The sequence below is a fragment of the Petromyzon marinus genome (assembly GCF_048934315.1).
Source record: "Petromyzon marinus isolate PM22_M1 ecotype Great Lakes invasive population chromosome 75 unlocalized genomic scaffold, UKy_Petmar_22M1.pri1.0 chr75_unloc.3, whole genome shotgun sequence".
Classification (NCBI taxonomy): domain Eukaryota; kingdom Metazoa; phylum Chordata; class Hyperoartia; order Petromyzontiformes; family Petromyzontidae; genus Petromyzon; species Petromyzon marinus.
Window position 1 is genome coordinate 171,486 of NW_027422615.1, and position 22,511 is coordinate 193,996.

At 53.9% G+C, this 22,511-nt stretch overlaps 1 protein-coding gene across 1 annotated transcript; it reads left to right on the forward strand.

Moving 5' to 3' along the window:
- Positions 1 to 4: 4 nt before the first annotated feature.
- LOC116937506 (polyamine-transporting ATPase 13A2-like) lies at positions 5 to 21,790 on the forward strand. Its single transcript, XM_076058473.1, has 5 exons — positions 5 to 6,090; positions 13,756 to 13,979; positions 14,282 to 14,439; positions 19,698 to 19,870; positions 21,509 to 21,790. The coding sequence occupies exons 1-5, from the start codon at positions 6,040 to 6,042 to the stop codon at positions 21,734 to 21,736; spliced, it is 834 nt and encodes a 277-aa protein (XP_075914588.1). The 5' UTR covers positions 5 to 6,039; the 3' UTR covers positions 21,737 to 21,790.
- The last annotated feature ends 721 nt before the right edge of the window (positions 21,791 to 22,511 follow it).

The following is a 22,511-nucleotide window of genomic DNA, read 5'->3' on the forward strand; positions in this document are numbered from 1 at the left end:
CACACACACAGTGACACACACACAGTGACACTGTGTGTGTGTCACACTGAGTGTCGTGTTCAAGTTCATGGCTCTCTACTCATTCATCCAGTTCACATCGGTGCTCATCCTGTACACGGTGACACACACAGTGACACACACACAGTGACACACACAGTGACACACAGTGACACACACAGTGACACACATAGTGACACACACAGTGTGACACACAGTGACACACACACACACAGTGACACACACAGTGACACACACAGTGTGACACACACAGTGACACACACAGTGACACACACAGTGATACACAGTGACACACACACAGTGACACACACACAGTGACACACACAGTGACACACACAGTGACACACACACACAGTGATACACAGTGACACACACACAGTGACACACACACACAGTGACACACACACAGTGACACACACACAGTGACACACACAGTGTGACACACACAGTGACACACACACAGTGACACACAGTGACACACACACAGTGACACTGTGTGTGTGTCACACTGAGTGTCGTCTTCAAGTTCATGGCTCTCTACTCATTCATCCAGTTCACATCGGTGCTCATCCTGTACACGGTGACACACACAGTGACACACACAGTGACACACACACACAGTGACACACACAGTGACACACACACAGTGACACACACACAGTGACACACACAGTGTGACACACACACACAGTGACACACACACAGTGACACTGTGTGTGTGTCACACTGAGTGTCGTCTTCAAGTTCATGGCTCTCTACTCATTCATCCAGTTCACATCGGTGCTCATCCTGTACACGGTGACACACACAGTGACACACATAGTGATACACACACACACAGTGACACACACAGTGACACACACACAGTGACACACACACAGTGACACACACAGTGACACACACACACAGTGACACACACAGTGACACACACAGTGATACACACACAGTGACACACACAGTGACACACACACACACTATGGCACACACAGTGACACACACAGTGACACACACAGTGACACACACAGTGACACACACACAGTGACACACACAGTGTGACACACACAGTGACACACACACACACAGTGATACACAGTGACACACACACAGTGACACACACACAGTGACACACACAGTGACACACACACAGTGACACACACAGTGACACACACACAGTGACACACACACAGTGACACTGTGTGTGTGTCACACTGAGTGTCGTCTTCAAGTTCATGGCTCTCTACTCATTCATCCAGTTCACATCGGTGCTCATCCTGTACACGGTGACACACACAGTGACACACACAGTGACACACACAGTGACACACACACACAGTGACACACACACACACAGTGACACACACAGTGTGACACACACAGTGACACACACAGTGACACACACACAGTGACACTGTGTGTGTGTCACTGAGTGTCGTGTTCAAGTTCATGGCTCTCTACTCATTCATCCAGTTCACATCGGTGCTCATCCTGTACACGGTGACACACACAGTGACACACACAGTGACACACACAGTGACACACACAGTGACACACGCAGTGACACACACAGTGACACACACAGTGACACACACACAGTGACACACACACACAGTGACACACACAGTGACACACACAGTGACACACACAGTGACACACACACAGTGACACACACACAGTGACACACACACAGTGACACACACACAGTGACACTGTGTGTGTGTCACTGAGTGTCGTCTTCAAGTTCATGGCTCTCTACTCATTCATCCAGTTCACATCGGTGCTCATCCTGTACACGGTGACACACACAGTGACACACACACAGTGTGACACACACAGTGACACACACAGTGACACACACAGTGACACACACAGTGACACACACACAGTGACACACACACAGTGACACACACAGTGACACACACACACAGTGACACACACACACAGTGACACACACACACAGTGACACACACACAGTGTGACACACACACAGTGACACTGTGTGTGTGTCACACTGAGTGTCGTGTTCAAGTTCATGGCTCTCTACTCATTCATCCAGTTCACATCGGTGCTCATCCTGTACACGGTGACACACACAGTGACACACACACAGTGACACACACAGTGACACACACACAGTGACACACACAGTGACACACACAGTGACACACACACACAGTGACACACACAGTGACACACACAGTGATACACACACAGTGACACACACAGTGACACACACACACACTATGGCACACACAGTGACACACACAGTGACACACACAGTGACACACACAGTGACACACACACAGTGACACACACAGTGTGACACACACAGTGACACACACACACACAGTGATACACAGTGACACACACACAGTGACACACACACAGTGACACACACAGTGACACACACACAGTGACACACACAGTGACACACACACAGTGACACACACACAGTGACACTGTGTGTGTGTCACACTGAGTGTCGTCTTCAAGTTCATGGCTCTCTACTCATTCATCCAGTTCACATCGGTGCTCATCCTGTACACGGTGACACACACAGTGACACACACAGTGACACACACAGTGACACACACACACAGTGACACACACACACAGTGACACACACAGTGTGACACACACAGTGACACACACAGTGACACACACACAGTGACACTGTGTGTGTGTCACTGAGTGTCGTGTTCAAGTTCATGGCTCTCTACTCATTCATCCAGTTCACATCGGTGCTCATCCTGTACACGGTGACACACACAGTGACACACACAGTGACACACACAGTGACACACACAGTGACACACGCAGTGACACACACAGTGACACACACAGTGACACACACACAGTGACACACACACAGTGACACACACAGTGACACACACAGTGACACACACACAGTGACACACACACAGTGACACACACACAGTGACACACACACAGTGACACTGTGTGTGTGTCACTGAGTGTCGTCTTCAAGTTCATGGCTCTCTACTCATTCATCCAGTTCACATCGGTGCTCATCCTGTACACGGTGACACACACAGTGACACACACACAGTGACACACACAGTGACACACACACAGTGTGACACACACACAGTGTGACACACACAGTGTGACACACACACAGTGACACACACAGTGACACACACACAGTGACACACACACAGTGTGACACACAGTGTGACACACACAGTGACACACACAGTGACACACACACAGTGACACACACAGTGACACAGACACAGTGACACTGTGTGTGTGTCACTGAGTGTCGTCTTCAAGTTCATGGCTCTCTACTCATTCATCCAGTTCACATCGGTGCTCATCCTGTACACGGTGACACACACAGTGACACACACACAGTGTGACACACACACAGTGACACACACACACAGTGACACACACAGTGACACACACACAGTGACACACACACAGTGACACACACAGTGACACACACACACACAGTGACACACACAGTGTGACACACACAGTGACACACACAGTGACACACACAGTGACACACAGTGACACACACAGTGACACACACACAGTGACACACACAGTGACACACACAGTGACACACAGTGACACACACACAGTGACACACACACACAGTGACACACACACAGTGACACACACACAGTGACACACACACACAGTGACACACACAGTGTGACACACACAGTGACACACACACAGTGACACACACAGTGACACACACACAGTGACACACACAGTGACACACACACACACAGTGACACACACACAGTGACACACAGTGTGACACACACAGTGACACACACACAGTGACACACACAGTGACACACACACAGTGACACACACACAGTGACACACACAGTGTGACACACACACACAGTGACACACACACACAGTGACACACACAGTGACACACACAGTGTGACACACACACACAGTGACACACACACACAGTGACACACACAGTGACACACACAGTGACACACACAGTGTGACACACACAGTGACACACACACAGTGACACACACAGTGACACACACACAGTGACACACACAGTGACACACACACAGTGACACACACACAGTGTGACACACAGTGACACACACAGTGACACACACACACACAGTGACACACACAGTGACACACACAGTGACACACACAGTGACACACAGTGTGACACACAGTGTGACACACACAGTGACACACACAGTGACACACAGTGACACACAGTGACACACACACACAGTGACACACTCAGTGACACACTCACACACACAGTGACACACACAGTGACACACACACAGTGACACACACAGTGACACACACAGTGACACACACAGTGTGACACACAGTGACACACACAGTGACACACACAGTGACACACACAGTGACACACACACAGTGACACACACAGTGACACACACACAGTGACACACACAGTGACACACACACACACTATGGCACACACAGTGACACACACAGTGACACACACAGTGACACACACACAGTGACACACACAGTGTGACACACACAGTGACACACACACACACAGTGATACACAGTGACACACACACAGTGACACACACACAGTGACACACACAGTGACACACACACAGTGACACACACAGTGACACACACACAGTGACACACACACAGTGACACTGTGTGTGTGTCACACTGAGTGTCGTCTTCAAGTTCATGGCTCTCTACTCATTCATCCAGTTCACATCGGTGCTCATCCTGTACACGGTGACACACACAGTGACACACACAGTGACACACACAGTGACACACACACACAGTGACACACACACACAGTGACACACACAGTGTGACACACACAGTGACACACACAGTGACACACACACAGTGACACTGTGTGTGTGTCACTGAGTGTCGTGTTCAAGTTCATGGCTCTCTACTCATTCATCCAGTTCACATCGGTGCTCATCCTGTACACGGTGACACACACAGTGACACACACAGTGACACACACAGTGACACACACAGTGACACACGCAGTGACACACACAGTGACACACACAGTGACACACACACAGTGACACACACACACAGTGACACACACAGTGACACACACAGTGACACACACAGTGACACACACACAGTGACACACACACAGTGACACACACACAGTGACACACACACAGTGACACTGTGTGTGTGTCACTGAGTGTCGTCTTCAAGTTCATGGCTCTCTACTCATTCATCCAGTTCACATCGGTGCTCATCCTGTACACGGTGACACACACAGTGACACACACACAGTGTGACACACACAGTGACACACACAGTGACACACACACAGTGACACACACACAGTGACACACACACAGTGACACACACAGTGACACACACACACAGTGACACACACACACAGTGACACACACACACAGTGACACACACACAGTGTGACACACACACAGTGACACTGTGTGTGTGTCACACTGAGTGTCGTGTTCAAGTTCATGGCTCTCTACTCATTCATCCAGTTCACATCGGTGCTCATCCTGTACACGGTGACACACACAGTGACACACACAGTGACACACACACACAGTGACACACACAGTGACACACACAGTGACACACACACACAGTGACACACACACACAGTGACACAAACAGTGACACACACACAGTGACACTGTGTGTGTGTCACACTGAGTGTCGTCTTCAAGTTCATGGCTCTCTACTCATTCATCCAGTTCACATCGGTGCTCATCCTGTACACGGTGACACACACAGTGACACACACACAGTGACACACACAGTGACACACACACAGTGTGACACACACACAGTGTGACACACACAGTGTGACACACACACAGTGACACACACAGTGACACACACACAGTGACACACACACAGTGTGACACACAGTGTGACACACACAGTGACACACACAGTGACACACACACAGTGACACACACAGTGACACAGCAACAGTGACACTATGTGTGTGTGTCACTGAGTGTCGTCTTCAAGTTCATGGCTCTCTACTCATTCATCCAGTTCACATCGGTGCTCATCCTGTACACGGTGACACACACAGTGACACACACACAGTGTGACACACACACAGTGACACACACAGTGACACACACACAGTGACACACACACAGTGACACACACAGTGACACACACACACACAGTGACACACACAGTGTGACACACACAGTGACACACACAGTGACACACACAGTGACACACAGTGACACACACAGTGACACACACACAGTGACACACACAGTGACACACACAGTGACACACAGTGACACACACACAGTGACACACACACACAGTGACACACACACAGTGACACACACACAGTGACACACACACACAGTGACACACACAGTGTGACACACACAGTGACACACACACAGTGACACACACAGTGACACACACACAGTGACACACACAGTGACACACACACACAGTGACACACACACAGTGACACACAGTGTGACACACACAGTGACACACACACAGTGACACACACAGTGACACACACACAGTGACACACACACAGTGACACACACAGTGTGACACACACACAGTGACACACACACACAGTGACACACACAGTGACACACACAGTGTGACACACACACACAGTGACACACACACACAGTGACACACACAGTGACACACACAGTGACACACACAGTGTGACACACACAGTGACACACACACAGTGACACACACAGTGACACACACACAGTGACACACACAGTGACACACACACAGTGACACACACACAGTGTGACACACAGTGACACACACAGTGACACACACACACACAGTGACACACACAGTGACACACACAGTGACACACACAGTGACACACAGTGTGACACACACAGTGACACACACAGTGACACACAGTGACACACAGTGACACACACACACAGTGACACACTCACACACACAGTGACACACACAGTGACACACACACAGTGACACACACAGTGACACACACAGTGACACACACAGTGTGACACACAGTGACACACACAGTGACACACACAGTGACACACACAGTGACACACACACAGTGACACACACACAGTGACACACACACAGTGACACACACAGTGACACACACACAGTGACACACACAGTGACACACACACAGTGACACACACACAGTGACACACACAGTGTCACACACAGTGACACACACACAGTGACACACACACAGTGACACACACAGTGACACACACACAGTGACACACACAGTGACACACACAGTGACACACACACGCAGTGACACACACACAGTGACACACACACACAGTGACACACACAGTGTGACACACACAGTGTGACACACAGTGTGACACACAGTGACACACACAGTGTGACACACAGTGTGACACACACAGTGACACACACACACGCAGTGACACACACAGTGACACACACAGTGACACACACACAGTGACACACACAGTGACACACACACAGTGACACACACGGTGACACACACACAGTGACACACACAGTGACACACACGGTGACACACAGTGACACACACAGTGACACACACAGTGACACATACAGTGACACACACAGTGACACACACACAGTGACACACACACACAGTGACACACACAGTGACACACAGTGACACACACAGTGACACACAGTGACACACACAGTGACACACACGGTGACACACACAGTGACACACACACACAGTGACACACACAGTGACACACACAGTGACACACACACACAGTGACACACACAGTGACACACACAGTGACACACATAGTGTGACACACACAGTGTGACACACATAGTGATACACAGTGACACACACACACAGTGACACACACAGTGACACACAGTGACACACACACAGTGACACACACAGTGACACACACACAGTGACACACACACACACACACAGTGACACACACAGTGACACACAGTGTGACACACATAGTGACACACACAGTGACACACACAGTGTGACACACACAGTGACACACACAGTGACACACACACACAGTGACACACACACAGTAACACACACACACAGTGTGACACACACAGTGACACACACACACACAGTGACACACAGTGACACACACAGTGACACACACACACAGTGACACACACAGTGACACACACACACAGTGACACACACACAGTGACACACACACACAGTGACACACACACAGTGAAACACACAGTGTGACACACACAGTGACACACACACACAGTGACACACACAGTGACACACAGTGACACACACAGTGACACACACACAGTGACACACACACAGTGACACACACAGTGACACACACACACAGTGACACACACACAGTGACACACAGTGACACACACAGTGACACACACACAGTGACACAGTGACACACAGTGACACACACAGTGACACACACACAGTGACACACACACAGTGACACACACAGTGTGACACACACAGTGACACACACACAGTGACACACACACAGTGACACACACAGTGGCACACACAGTGGCACACACAGTGACACACACAGTGACACTCACACAGTGACACACACACAGTGACACACACAGTGACACACACACACAGTGACACACACAGTGACACACACACAGTGACACACAGTGACACAGTGACACACACACACAGTGACACACACAGTGACACACACAGTGTGACACACACAGTGACACACACACAGTGACACACACACAGTGACACACAGTGACACACACAGTGACACACACACAGTGACACACACACAGTGACACACACACAGTGACACACACAGTGACACTCACAGTGACACACACAGTGACACACACAGTGACACACACACAGTGACACACAGTGACACACACAGTGACACACACAGTGACACACAGTGACACACACAGTGACACACACAGTGACACACACACAGTGACACACACACAGTGACACACAGTGACACACACACAGTGACACACACACAGTGACACACACAGTGACACACACAGTGACACACACACAGTGACACACACAGCGACACACAGTGACACACAGTGTGACACACACAGTGTGACACACACAGTGACACACACATTGACACACACACAGTGACACACACACAGTGACACACACACAGTGACACACACAGCGACACACAGTGACACACAGTGTGACACACACAGTGTGACACACACACACAGTAACACACACACACACAGTGACACACACAGTGACACACACACAGTGACACACACAGTGACACACACAGTGACACACACACAGTGACACACACAGTGACACACACAGTGACACACACAGTGTGACACACACACAGTGACACACACAGTGACACACACAGTGTGACACACACACAGTGACACACACACAGTGACACACACAGTGACACACACAGTGTGACACACACAGTGACACACACAGTGACACACAGTGACACACACAGTGACACACACACAGTGACACACACAGTGACACACACACACAGTGACACACGACAACTGCCATTCGCCACTAAGTGGCGGTGACGTCACCACGACCTTGAGGCCACGTGAAGTGTCGAACGCCCGCTGGCAGGAGGTCACGGGGCAGACCCAGGTGCCACGGGTCGACTGACTGAGATGACTGGCTGATGCACCACCTGTGCCCCCTACTGTGCCAACCTGCTGTGCTTTAGCCACCCGGCGCTCCGCTCGCTGTTGTGAGCGTCGCTCCTCCGCCCTCCGTTGTTGTTGGAGGGCGACTGCCTCTAACTGCCCAGTAGCATCCTTCACGAGCCTCCTCCACAGAGGTCGATCTTGACACCGCTGTACCAGTCATCGGCAAGTCCACTCAGCTCCACGTCCTCCTGTACCACATCACTCCATCTCTTCTCTAGCCCATGCCGCGCCCGCTTAGCCCCCTCAATCCGGCCAAACAAAAGCTATTTCGGCATGCGGTGGCTGGGCATGCGGGCTACATGACCCAGCCATCGCAGCCTTGCCTGCCGGAGGAGCTCACCGATGGGACCCTGCCCAGATCTTTCAAGGATTTGTGAGCTCCTCACACAATCCAGTCTGGTTAAACCCAGGATGGATCGTAGGCAGGCCAGCCTAAATGTTTCCAACCGGCGAAGATGTTCCATTAGGGGGGTCCACGTTTCGCAAACGTAGAGAAGGGAGGGAATGACCGTGGCCGAGAAGACCTGAAGCTTAGTGCGGAGCAACAGACCAGGTTGCTTCCACACAGCGTTACGCAACCGATGAAAAGATATTGCCGCTCGACTGATTCGGAGTGAGACCTCTGCTGTTAAACTGGAGCCAGTCATAAGCACACTGCCCAGGTATGGGAAACTCTCCACTCTCTCCACAACTGCCCCATCACCGACTGGGAGTTGTGGGGGTGGAGTGTCCGATGGTACAAAATACCCAGGCAGGTGCTTAGTTTTGGTGGGGCTGATGGTAAGGCCCCACCTCTTAGTGGCACGCTCCAGTCTCAGCAGCAGCATCTCCAACTCCTCCTCTGACTGAGCAGCTATTACCAAATCATCAGCATACATAACGTGGTTGAGCAATAGGGAGCCATCCCTTGACCGCACCCGGGCATCGATTAGCCTCCCATTATATCTGTACCATATGGAGATTCCCCCGGTACAGCTATTGAAGGCTTCACGAACTACGTGGTCAAAATAGATGTTAAATAATGTGGGAGCCAGAGGACATCCCTGTCGCACCCCAAGGTGTACAGGGAATGGCTCTGACTCCTGGCCACGTAGTTTTACCCGGGCCCGCTCACCATCATGAAGGTCCTTAATGATCGTGAGCAGAGGGTCAGGTACTCCAAAAGCACGAAGAACGACCCAGAGCCCAGGCCTACTGATGGTATCATAGGCCTTGACCAGGTCAATAAAGCAGAGATGTAGGTCTTGTTGGAATTCCCTACACCTCTGCTGTAGCAGACGGACAGAAAATATGGCATCTGTGCAGGACCGCCCTTTCCTGAAACCGCATTGGGGCTCCGCAAGCCTCTCCTCAGCGTGCCTGGCAAGGCGATGCTGAATAATCCTTGCCAGGACCTTTCCCGGCACACTGAGGAGTGAGATGCCCCTGTAGTTGTTACAGTCTGTGCGGACCCCCTTCTTAAAAAGGGGGACCACCAGGGCATCCTTCCAATCCTGCGGAACCCGTCCAGTGGTCCAGACTGTTGTTATGATGTCATATAGGGCAGTCTGTGCGCAAACGCCACCCTCCCTCAGCATTTCGCTTGGGAGATCATCTCTGCCCGCTGCCTTTCCTGGTCTCAGACTCAAGATCGCCTTCAATACTTCCTCAGCAGATGGCACCTCAGCCCGCCACTCACAGGGGGTGACTTCTTCCAATATTTGAGGCACTGCAGCCTCAGCAGGTTCATCCTCACTTTGTGCCACGATGTTTTCCTGGCTGAGGGATTTTCCCTCCCCCAGGACCTCACAGAAATGCTCAGCAAATCTGCGAACCTGTTCCTGGGGGTCGGAGATTGGATCACCGTTTTTCCCCTAATAATGGTAATAGGTGTGGCGCTGCAGGTTACTTTTTTGATGGAGTTAAATAGAGATTTGTGATCACGGGCCACTGAGGCAGACTCCATCTCCTCAGCAACCCGCGACCACCACCCATCCTTGCAGCGCCTCACGGCTCTCCGAACCTCCGAGCGAAGGCTGCGGTAAGCCTCCTCATTCTCTGACGTGGGATTCTGTAGCCGATGACAGTGGGCCTGTCGCTTTTTCTCAACCATCCTGAACACCTCCTCTGTCAGCCAGGGTCTCTGGGGAGGTCTGGACCGCGTACCCAAAGCAGCCATTGAAGCTGCATGAGTCACAGTCCTAAACCTCGCCCATTTACCCTCGACATCAGGAGGAGTCGGGGACGATGCCAATCCCAGCCGCAAGCGATGATGAAACCCTCGCCTGCAACTTTCATCAGACAACTGAGACCAGGCCACTTTATGTTGGAATGGGGTCCTGGGTGTACACCCACCACCGGAGTGGAAGAATGGCAGGCGCATCTTACAGATGACTAGTCGATGGTCAGAGGGCAGATCAGCTCCACGGTAGGTTCTGGTGTCAAGGACATGGGCTCGCATCCGCTGGTCCGTCACTATGTAGTCCAGGAGATGTTCTTGCTTGGACCCGGCATGCATCCATGATGTTGTGTGGATGCGCCGATGCCGGAACAGCGTGTTGGTAATTACAAGCCTATGGGCTGCACAAAAATCTAGCAGCCTCCTACCGTTGTTATTGAGCTGATCTGGCCCATGCCCTCCAATCACTCCAGACCAGGTGCCAGTATCATGGCCAACTCGGGCATTGAAGTCACCCAACATGATGACTCTATCCCGAGGGGCCACTTTAGCCAGCACCTGTGACAGGAGGTCATAGAAGCCATCTGACCCATCGGCTTTGCCTGCATCCCTCCACGGATGTTCATCCCCGGTGGGGGCACAAGTAACCACGACCACCATTCCTCGCCTCCGGTTGATGGGAAGGCGAGCCCAAAGTAGCCTGGGGCTTACAGCTTCCCACACCTCACCGCCACGCTCCCACGCCCCCTTTATTCTTTTGTTCAAAAGAAGAGCCACACCCTGTTGTTTGGCAGTCTGCTGCCCCGAGTAGAGGACTGTCCACCCCTCATGGTGGCAGGAGCCAGAGCCGGTCCACCGGACCTCCTGAATGCCGCATAGATCCAGGCGGTACCGGTCCAGCTCCCGACAGAGGAGTGGCAACCTCTCCTCCGCAGTGAGCGTTCGAACATTCCACGTGGCCACCCGTAGTGGCTTTTCGTTGTTTCTGGAGGAGCCCCGAGGGTAGAGATTCAATCTCCTGGCTCCGCCAATTGCGGTTTGGCCAGGAGACGTCAAAGACGCCTGGCCCCCCGGGGCCTCCGGCACAAGCTTATTAGTTACATATTTCAGTTTAACTCGTGGTTTCGTGGTAATTAATTGAAGGTGGAGGGGTTACCAGCCCCTCGCACCCGTCCAGAGCCCCCGTTTAGCCCCTGTGGTGGACACATATGCCATGAGGGGAGGAGCCAATCAAAATTGGATCTCCCCCCACAGAACTGTCCACGACAGAGTTGTCCGTCCGGCACCGCGAGGAGGTAGGGGGTTGTTTTGCCGGACCAAACACACACACACCTACTAACACACACCTACACCTACTAACACACAAACCTACTAGCACACACACACACCCACACTTACTAGCACACACACACACCTACTAGCACACACCTACTAACACACGCACACCTCCTAACAAACACCTACACGCACACACACACACCTACACACACACACACACCTACTAACACACACACACACCTACTAACACACCCACACTTACTAGCACACACACACACCTACCAACACACACACCTACTAACACACACCTACACGCACACACACCTCCTAACAAACACCTACACGCACACACACCTCCTAACAAACACCTACACGCACACACACACGCACCTACTAACACACACCTACACGCACACACACACGCACCTACACACACACACCTACTAGCACACACCTACTAACACACGCACACCTCCTAACAAACACCTACACGCACACACACACACCTACACACACACACACACGCACCCACACGCACAGAGCCACTTACTACCCCCCCTCCCCGCTCGTTCACCGATTCACTCACCGACGCATTCCCCCAGGTGGGCTCCACGCTGGGCGACTCCCAGTTCCTCTTCGTTGACCTCTTCGTGGTGACGACCCTCGCCGTGCTGATTGGCCGCGTTGGGCCGCACGCCACGCTGGGCTCCCGGCGGCCCCACGGCTCCCTCCTGGCCTGCGCCGTCCTGGGGAGCCTCTTGGGCCAGGCCCTGCTGCAGGCCGCCGTGCAGCTCGCCGCCTTGCTGCTGCTGCGACAGCAGGCCTGGTACTCGTCCGTTCGCCGCCCCCTACGCCATTGGCTCGTCCGCCCGCCGGTTCGCCCATCGGTTCATTCCCTTTCGGCCGATTCATTCGCTCCGACTCTTATCGGTGGGGGTCATTCATTCAGTCATTCATTCATTCATTCGCCAGTCCGTCAATCCGCTCGCCGCTCCGTCCGTCGGTCCGTTCGCTTTCGGCCCCATCCCCCCACTCCCGGCGCCCGCTCGCTCGCCCGCCCGCCCGCTCGTTCGCTCATTCATTCATTCATTCATTCTCGGGCTGATTCATTCTCCCGACGGGTGCAAGGTTCACACCGCTGGATCCAGGCGGCGGCGACGACGTTGCCAAGACGGTGGCGAGTTACGAGAACACAGTCATCTTCTGCTCCTCGTCGTTCCAGTACCTCATCGTGGCAACCGCCCTCTCGCAGGGGCGGCCTTTCCGGAGGCCGATCTACACGAACCGTGAGAGGCCCACTACCCCCAACCTAGTCACCCACTACCCCCAACCTAGTCACCCACTCCTCCAACCTAGTCATCCACTCCTCCACCTAGTCACCCACTCACTCATCCCCCCACACGCCCACTCACTCATCCACCCACTCACTCACCCACGCACTCACCCCTCACTCACCCACTCACTCAACCACCCACTCACCCACCCACTCGCCCACTCACTCATCCACCCACTCACTCACCCACCCACTCATTCATCCCCCCACTCATTCATCCACCCACTCACTCACTCCCCCACCTAGTCACCCACTCCCCCACCTAGTCACCCACTCCTCCAACTAGTCACCCACTCCTCCAACCTAGTCACCCACTCCTCCAACCTAGTCACCCACTCCTCCAACCTAGTCACCCACTCCTCCAACCTAGTCACCTACTCCTCCAACTAGTCACCCACTCACTCATCCCCCCACTCGCCCACTCACTCATCCACCCACTCACTCACCCACCCACTCACTCATTCACTCCCCCACCTGGTCACCCACTCTCCCACCTGGTCACCCACTCCTCCAACTAGTCACCCACTCCTCCAACTAGTCACCCACTCCTCCAACCTAGTCACCCACTCCTCCAACTAGTCACCCACTCCTCCAACTAGTCACCCACTCCTCCAACTAGTCACCCACTCCTCCAACTAGTCACCCACTCCCCCAACTAGTCACCCACTCCCCTACCTAGTCACCCACTCCTCCAACTAGTCACCCACTCCTCCAACCTAGTCACCCACTCCTCCAACTAGTCACCCACTCCTCCAACCTAGTCACCCACTCCTCCAACCTAGTCACCCACTCCTCCAACTAGTCACCCACTCCCCCAACCTAGTCACCCACTCCTCCAACTAGTCACTCACTCCTCCAACTAGTCACCCACTCCTCCAACTAGTCACCCACTCCTCCAACTGGTCACCCACTCCCCCACCTAGTCACCCACTCCCCCACCTGGTCACCCACTCCCACTCCTCCAACCTAGTCACCCACTCCTCCAACTAGTCACCCACTCCTCCAACTAGTCACCCACTCCTCCAACTAGTCACCCACTCCTCCAACCTAGTCACCCACTCCTCCAACCTAGTCACCCACTCCCCCAACCTAGTCACCCACTCCTCCAACCTAGTCACCCACTCCCCCAACTAGTCACCCACTCCTCCAACTAGTCACCCACTCCTCCAACTAGTCACCCACTCCTACAACTAGTCACCCACTCCCCCACCTAGTCACCCACTCCTCCAACTGGTCACCCACTCCTCCAACCTAGTCACCCACTCCTCCAACTAGTCACCCACTCCCCCAACTAGTCACCCACTCACTCATCCCCCCACTCGCCCACTCACTCATCCACCCACTCACTCACCCACCCACTCATTCATCCCCCCACTCATTCATCCACCCACTCACTCACTCCTCCACCTGGTCACCCACTCCCCCACCTAGTCACCCACTCCTCCAACTAGTCACCCACTCCTCCAACCTAGTCACCCACTCCTCCAACCTAGTCACCCACTCCTCCAACTAGTCACCCACTCCTCCAACCTAGTCACCCACTCCTCCAACCTAGTCACCCACTCCCCCAACCTAGTCACCCACTCCTCCAACCTAGTCACCCACTCCTCCAACCTAGTCACCCACTCCCCCAACCTAGTCACCCACTCCTCCAACTAGTCACCCACTCCCCCAACCTAGTCACCCACTCCTTCAAATAGTCACCCACTCCCCCACCTAGTCACCCACTCCTCCAACCTAGTCACCCACTCCCCCAACCTAGTCACCCACTCCCCCAACCTAGTCACCCACTCCTCCAACTAGTCACCCACTCCCCCACCTAGTCACCCACTCCTCCAACCTAGTCACCCACTCCTCCAACCTAGTCACCCACTCCCCCAACCTAGTCACCCACTCCTCCAACTAGTCACCCACTCCTCCAACCTAGTCACCCACTCCTCCAACTAGTCACCCACTCCTCCAACCTAGTCACCCACTCCCCCAACTAGTCACCCACTCCCCCAACTAGTCACCCACTCACTCATCCCCCCACTCGCCCACTCACTCATCCACCCACTCACTCACCCACGCACTCACCCCTCACTCACCCACTCACTCACCCACCCACTCACCCACCCACTCGCCCACTCACTCATCCACCCACTCACTCACCCACCCACTCATTCATCCCCCCACTCATTTATCCACCCACTCACTCACGCCCCCACCTAGTCACCCACTCCCCCACCTGGTCACCCACTCCTCCAACTAGTCACCCACTCCCCCACCTAGTCACCCACTCCTCCAACCTAGTCACCCACTCCTCCAACCTAGTCACCCACTCCCCCAACCTAGTCACCCACTCCTCCAACTAGTCACCCACTCCTCCAACCTAGTCACCCACTCCTCCAACCTAGTCACCCACTCCTCGAACCTAGTCACCCACTCCTCCAACCTAGTCACCCACTCCCCCAACCTAGTCACCCACTCCCCCAACTAGTCACCCACTCCTCCAACTAGTCACCCACTCCTCCAACTAGTCACCCACTCCTCCAACCTAGTCACCCACTCCTCCAACTAGTCACCCACTCCCACACCTAGTCACCCACTCCCCCACCTAGTCACCCACTCCCCCAACTAGTCACCCACTCCTCCAACCTAGTCACCCACTCCTCCAACCTAGTCACCCACTCCCACACCTAGTCACCCACTCCCCCACCTAGTCACCCACTCCTCCAACTAGTCACCCACTCCCCCAACTAGTCACCCACTCCCCCACCTAGTCACCCACTCCCCCAACCTAGTCACCCACTCCTCCAACCTAGTCACCCACTCCTCCAACCTAGTCACCCACTCCTCCAACCTAGTCACCCACTCCTCCAACTAGTCACCCACTCCTCCAACTAGTCACCCACTCCTCCAACTAGTCACCCGCTCACTCATCCGCCCACTCACTCATCCACCCACTCACTCACCCACGCACTCACCCACCCACTCACCCACCCACTCGCCCACTCACTCATCCACCCACTCACTCACCCACCCACTCATTCATCCCCCCACTCATTCATCCACCCACTCACTCACTCCCCCACCTAGTCACCCACTCCCCCACCTAGTCACCCACTCCTCCACCTAGTCACCCACTCCCCCACCTAGTCACCCACTCCCCCACCTAGTCACCCACTCCTCCACCTAGTCACCCACTCCCCCACCTAGTCACCCACTCCCCCACCTAGTCACCCACTCCCCCACCTAGTCACCCACTCCTCCAACCTAGTCACCCACTCCTCCAACTAGTCACCCACTCCTCCAACCTAGTCACCCACTCCTCCAACTAGTCACCCACTCCTCCAACCTAGTCACCCACTCCTCCAACTAGTCACCCACTCCTCCAACTTAGTCACCCACTCCTCCAACCTAGTCACCCACTCCTCCACCTAGTCACCCACTCCTCCAACTAGTCACCCACTCCTCCAACCTAGTCACCCACTCCTCCACCTAGTCACCCACTCCTCCAACCTAGTCACCCACTCCTCCAACTAGTCACCCACTCCCCCAACTAGTCACCCACTCACTCATCCCCCCCACTCGCCCACTCACTCATCCACCCACTCACTCACCCACCCACTCATTCATCCCCCCACTCATTCATCCACCCACTCACTCCCCCACCTAGTCACCCACTCCCCCACCTGGTCACCCACTCCTCCAACTAGTCACCCACTCCCCCACCTACCCGCTCGCTCCTCCACCTAGTCACCCACTCCCCCACCTAGTCACCCACTCCTCCAACTAGTCACCCACTCCTCCAACTAGTCACCCACTCCCCCACCTAGTCACCCACTCACTCATCCCCCCACTCGCCCACTCACTCATCCACCCACTCACTCACCCACCCACTCATTCATCCCCCCACTCATTCATCCACCCACTCACTCATTCACTCCCCCACCTGGTCACCCACTCCCCCACCTGGTCACCCACTCCTCCAACCTAGTCACCCACTCCTCCAACCTAGTCACCCACTCCTCCAACCTAGTCACCCACTCCTCCAACCTAGTCACCCACTCCTCCAACCTAGTCACCCACTCCTCCAACTAGTCACCCACTCCTCCAACCTAGTCACCCACTCCTCCAACCTAGTCACCCACTCCCCCACCTAGTCACCCACTCCCCCAACTAGTCACCCACTCCTCCACCTGGTCATTCACTCCCCCAACTAGTCACCCACTCACTCATCCCCCCACTCGCCCACTCACTCATCCACCCACTCACTCACCCACCCACTCATTCATCCCCCCACTCATTCATCCACCCACTCACTCATCCACCCACTCACCCACCCACTCATCCATCCACCCACTCACTCATACATCCACCCACTCACTCACTCACTCATACACTCACCCACCCACTCATCCACCCACTCATACACTCACCCACCCACTCATCCACCCACTCACTCATCCACTCACTCACTCATCCACCCACTCATACACTCACCCACCCACTCATCCACCCACTCACCCACCCACTCACTCACCGACTCTCACCACGGGGAGAGGGACTCACCATGACCACCACCTCCACTATCACCTCCACCATCACCACCATCTACACCACCACCACCTCCACCACCACCACCACCTCCACCTCCACCACCACCATCACCTCCACCATCACCACCACCACCTCCACCACCACCATCACCTCCACCATCACCACCACCTCCACCACCACCATCACCACCGCCACCACCTCCACCACCTCCACCACCCTCACCACCACCATCACCACCATCACCACCACCATCACCACCACCCCCACCACCACCACCTCCACCACCACCACCTCCATCACCATCACCACCACCATCACCACCATCACCACCACCACCTCCACCACCACCACCACCATCACCACCACCACCATCACCACCTCCACCACCACCACCACCACCATCACCCCCACCATCACCATCACCTCCACCATCAGCTCCACCACCACCACCATCACCACCACCACCATCACCACCACCATCACCACCACCATCACCACCACCATCACCATCACCACCACCCCCACCACCTCCACCACCACCACCACCTCCACCACCACCTCCACCTCCACCACCACCACCACCCCCACCACCACCCCCACCACCACCACCACCATCACCACCACCACCACCACCACCGTGTGTTGTTGTTGTTGTTGTTGTTCTTGTAGCTGCGTTCCTGCTGGCGCTGGCGGTGCTGCTGGTGCTAGAGCTGTGGGTGACGTTGGCCCCACCGGGCGCCATCGCGTCCCTCATGGAGCTGCGGCCGCTGCCCTCCCACTCCTTCAGTGCCAGCCTCGTTGGGCTGGCCGCCATCAACCTCACGGTGTCGATGCTCATAGAGGTGACTCAACGCGGTGGTGGTGGTGGTGGTGATGGTGGTGGTGGTGGTGGTGATGGTGGTGGTGGTGGAGGTGATGGTGGTGGTGATGATGGTGGTGGTGGTAGTGATGGTGGTGATGGTGGTGGTGGAGATGGTGGAGGTGATGATGGTGGTAGTGACGGTAGTGATGCTGGTGGATGTACCAGTGGTGGTGGTGATGGTGGTAGTGATGGTGATGATGGTGGTAGTGATGGTGGTGGTGATGATGGTGGTGGTGGTAGTGATGGTGGTGATAGTGGTGGTGGTAGTGATGGTGGTGGTGGTAGTGATGGTGGTGGTAGTGATGGTGGTGGTGGTAGTAGTGATGGTGGTAGTGGTGGTGGTGATGGTGGTGATGGTGGTGGTGGTGGTGGTGATGGTGGTGGTGGTAGTGATGGTGGTGGTGGTAGTGATGGTGGGGGTGGTGATGGTGGTGATGGTGGTAGTGATGGTGGTGGTGATGTTGGTGGTGGTAGTAGTGATGGTGGTAGTGGTGGTGGTGATGGTGGTGATGGTGGTGGTGGTGGTGGTGATGGTGGTGGTGGTAGTGATGGTGGTGGTGGTAGTGATGGTGGGGGTGGTGATGGTGGTGATGGTGGTAGTGATGGTGGTGGTGATGTTGGTAGCGATGTTGGTGGAGGTACCGGTGGCGGAGGTGACGACGTTGACGACGTTGTTGTTGATGTTGACGACGTTGTTGTTGATGTTGATAACGATGTTGTTGATGTTGACGTTGACGACGCTGACAGCGCAATGTTGATGACGATGTTGTCGTTGTTGACGTCGTTGCTGTTGTTGTTGACGTTGTTGTTGTTGACGTTGTTGTTGTTGACGTCGTTGTTGATGACGTTGTTGTTGTTGTTGACATCGTTGTTGTTGTTGACGTTGTTGTTGACATCGTTGTTGTTGTTGTTGACATCGTTGTTGTTGTTGACGTTGTTGTTGTTGTTGACATCGTCGTTGTTGTTGACATCGTTGTTGTTGACATCGTTGTTGTTGACGTTGTTGTTGACATCGTCGTTGTTGTTGACATCGTTGTTGTTGTTGACGTTGTTGATGACGATGTTGTCGTTGTTGACGTCGTTGCTGTTGTTGTTGACGTTGTTGTTGTTGACGTTGTTGTTGTTGACGTCGTTGTTGATGACGTTGTTGTTGTTGTTGACATCGTTGTTGTTGTTGACGTTGTTGTTGACATCGTTGTTGTTGTTGACATCGTTGTTGTTGTTGACGTTGTTGTTGTTGTTGACATCGTCGTTGTTGTTGACATCGTTGTTGTTGACATCGTTGTTGTTGACGTTGTTGTTGACATCGTCGTTGTTGTTGACATCGTTGTTGTTGTTGACGTTGTTGATGACGATGTTGTTGTCGTTGTTGACGTCGTTGCTGTTGTTGTTGACGTTGTTGTTGACATCGTTGTTGTTGTTGACATCGTTGTTGTTGTTGACATCGTCGTTGTTGTTGTTGACATCGTTGTTGTTGTTGACATCGTCGTTGTTGTTGTTGACATCGTTGTTGTTGTTGACATCGTTGTTGTTGTTGTTGACATCGTTGTTGTTGTTGTTGACATCGTTGTTGTTGTTGTTGACGTTGTTGTTGTTGTGACCCCCCCTCCTCACGCAGGCGCTGATCGACAGCGGCGTGCTGGACGGCTGTGCCCGCGCCGTGCGCCGCAAGCGACAGCCCAAGAGCCGCTTCAAGCGCGAGGACGCAGCCCTGGGGGCCCAGCGGCCCCCCTGGCCCCCCCTGGGGACCCCCCCCGAAGAGGCCCCCCCCCCCGCAGGGACCCCCCCCGGAGGGGGTCACGGGGGCCCCGGGACTACCCCCCTGATAGTCACCACACTCAGGTAGCACAGGGTTAGAGGGTCGAGGGTGATGATAAGGGATGGGTTAGGGGATTGGGGTTTAGGGGATTGGGTTAGGGGATTGGAGTTTAGGGGATTGGGTTAGGGGATTGGGGTTTAGGGGATTGGGTTAGGGTTAGAAATTCGTAGACTCACCACACAGAGACCTACAGACTCACCACGCAGAGACCCAAAGACTCACCACACAGACACCCACAGACTCACCACACAGAGACCCACAGACTCACCACACAGAGACCCACAGACTCATCACACAGAGACCCATAGACTCATCACACAGAGACCCAAAGACTCACCACACAGACACCCACAGACTCACCACACAGAGACACACAGACTCACCACACAGAGACCCACAGACTCACCACACAGAGACCCACAGACTCACCACGCAGAGACCCAAAGACTCACCACACAGAGACCCACAGAATCATCACACAGAGACCCATAGACTCATCACACAGAGACCCAAAGACTCACCACACAGACACCCACAGACTCACCACACAGAGACACACAGACTCACCACACAGAGACCCACAGACTCACCACACAGAGACCCACAGACTCACCACGCAGAGACCCAAAGACTCACCACACAGAGACCCACAGACTCACCACACAGACCCACAGACTCACCACACAGACCCACAGACTCACCACACACAGAGACCCACAGACTCACCACACACAGAGACCCACAGACTCACCACACAGAGACCCACAGACTCACCACACAGAGACCCACAGACTCACCACAC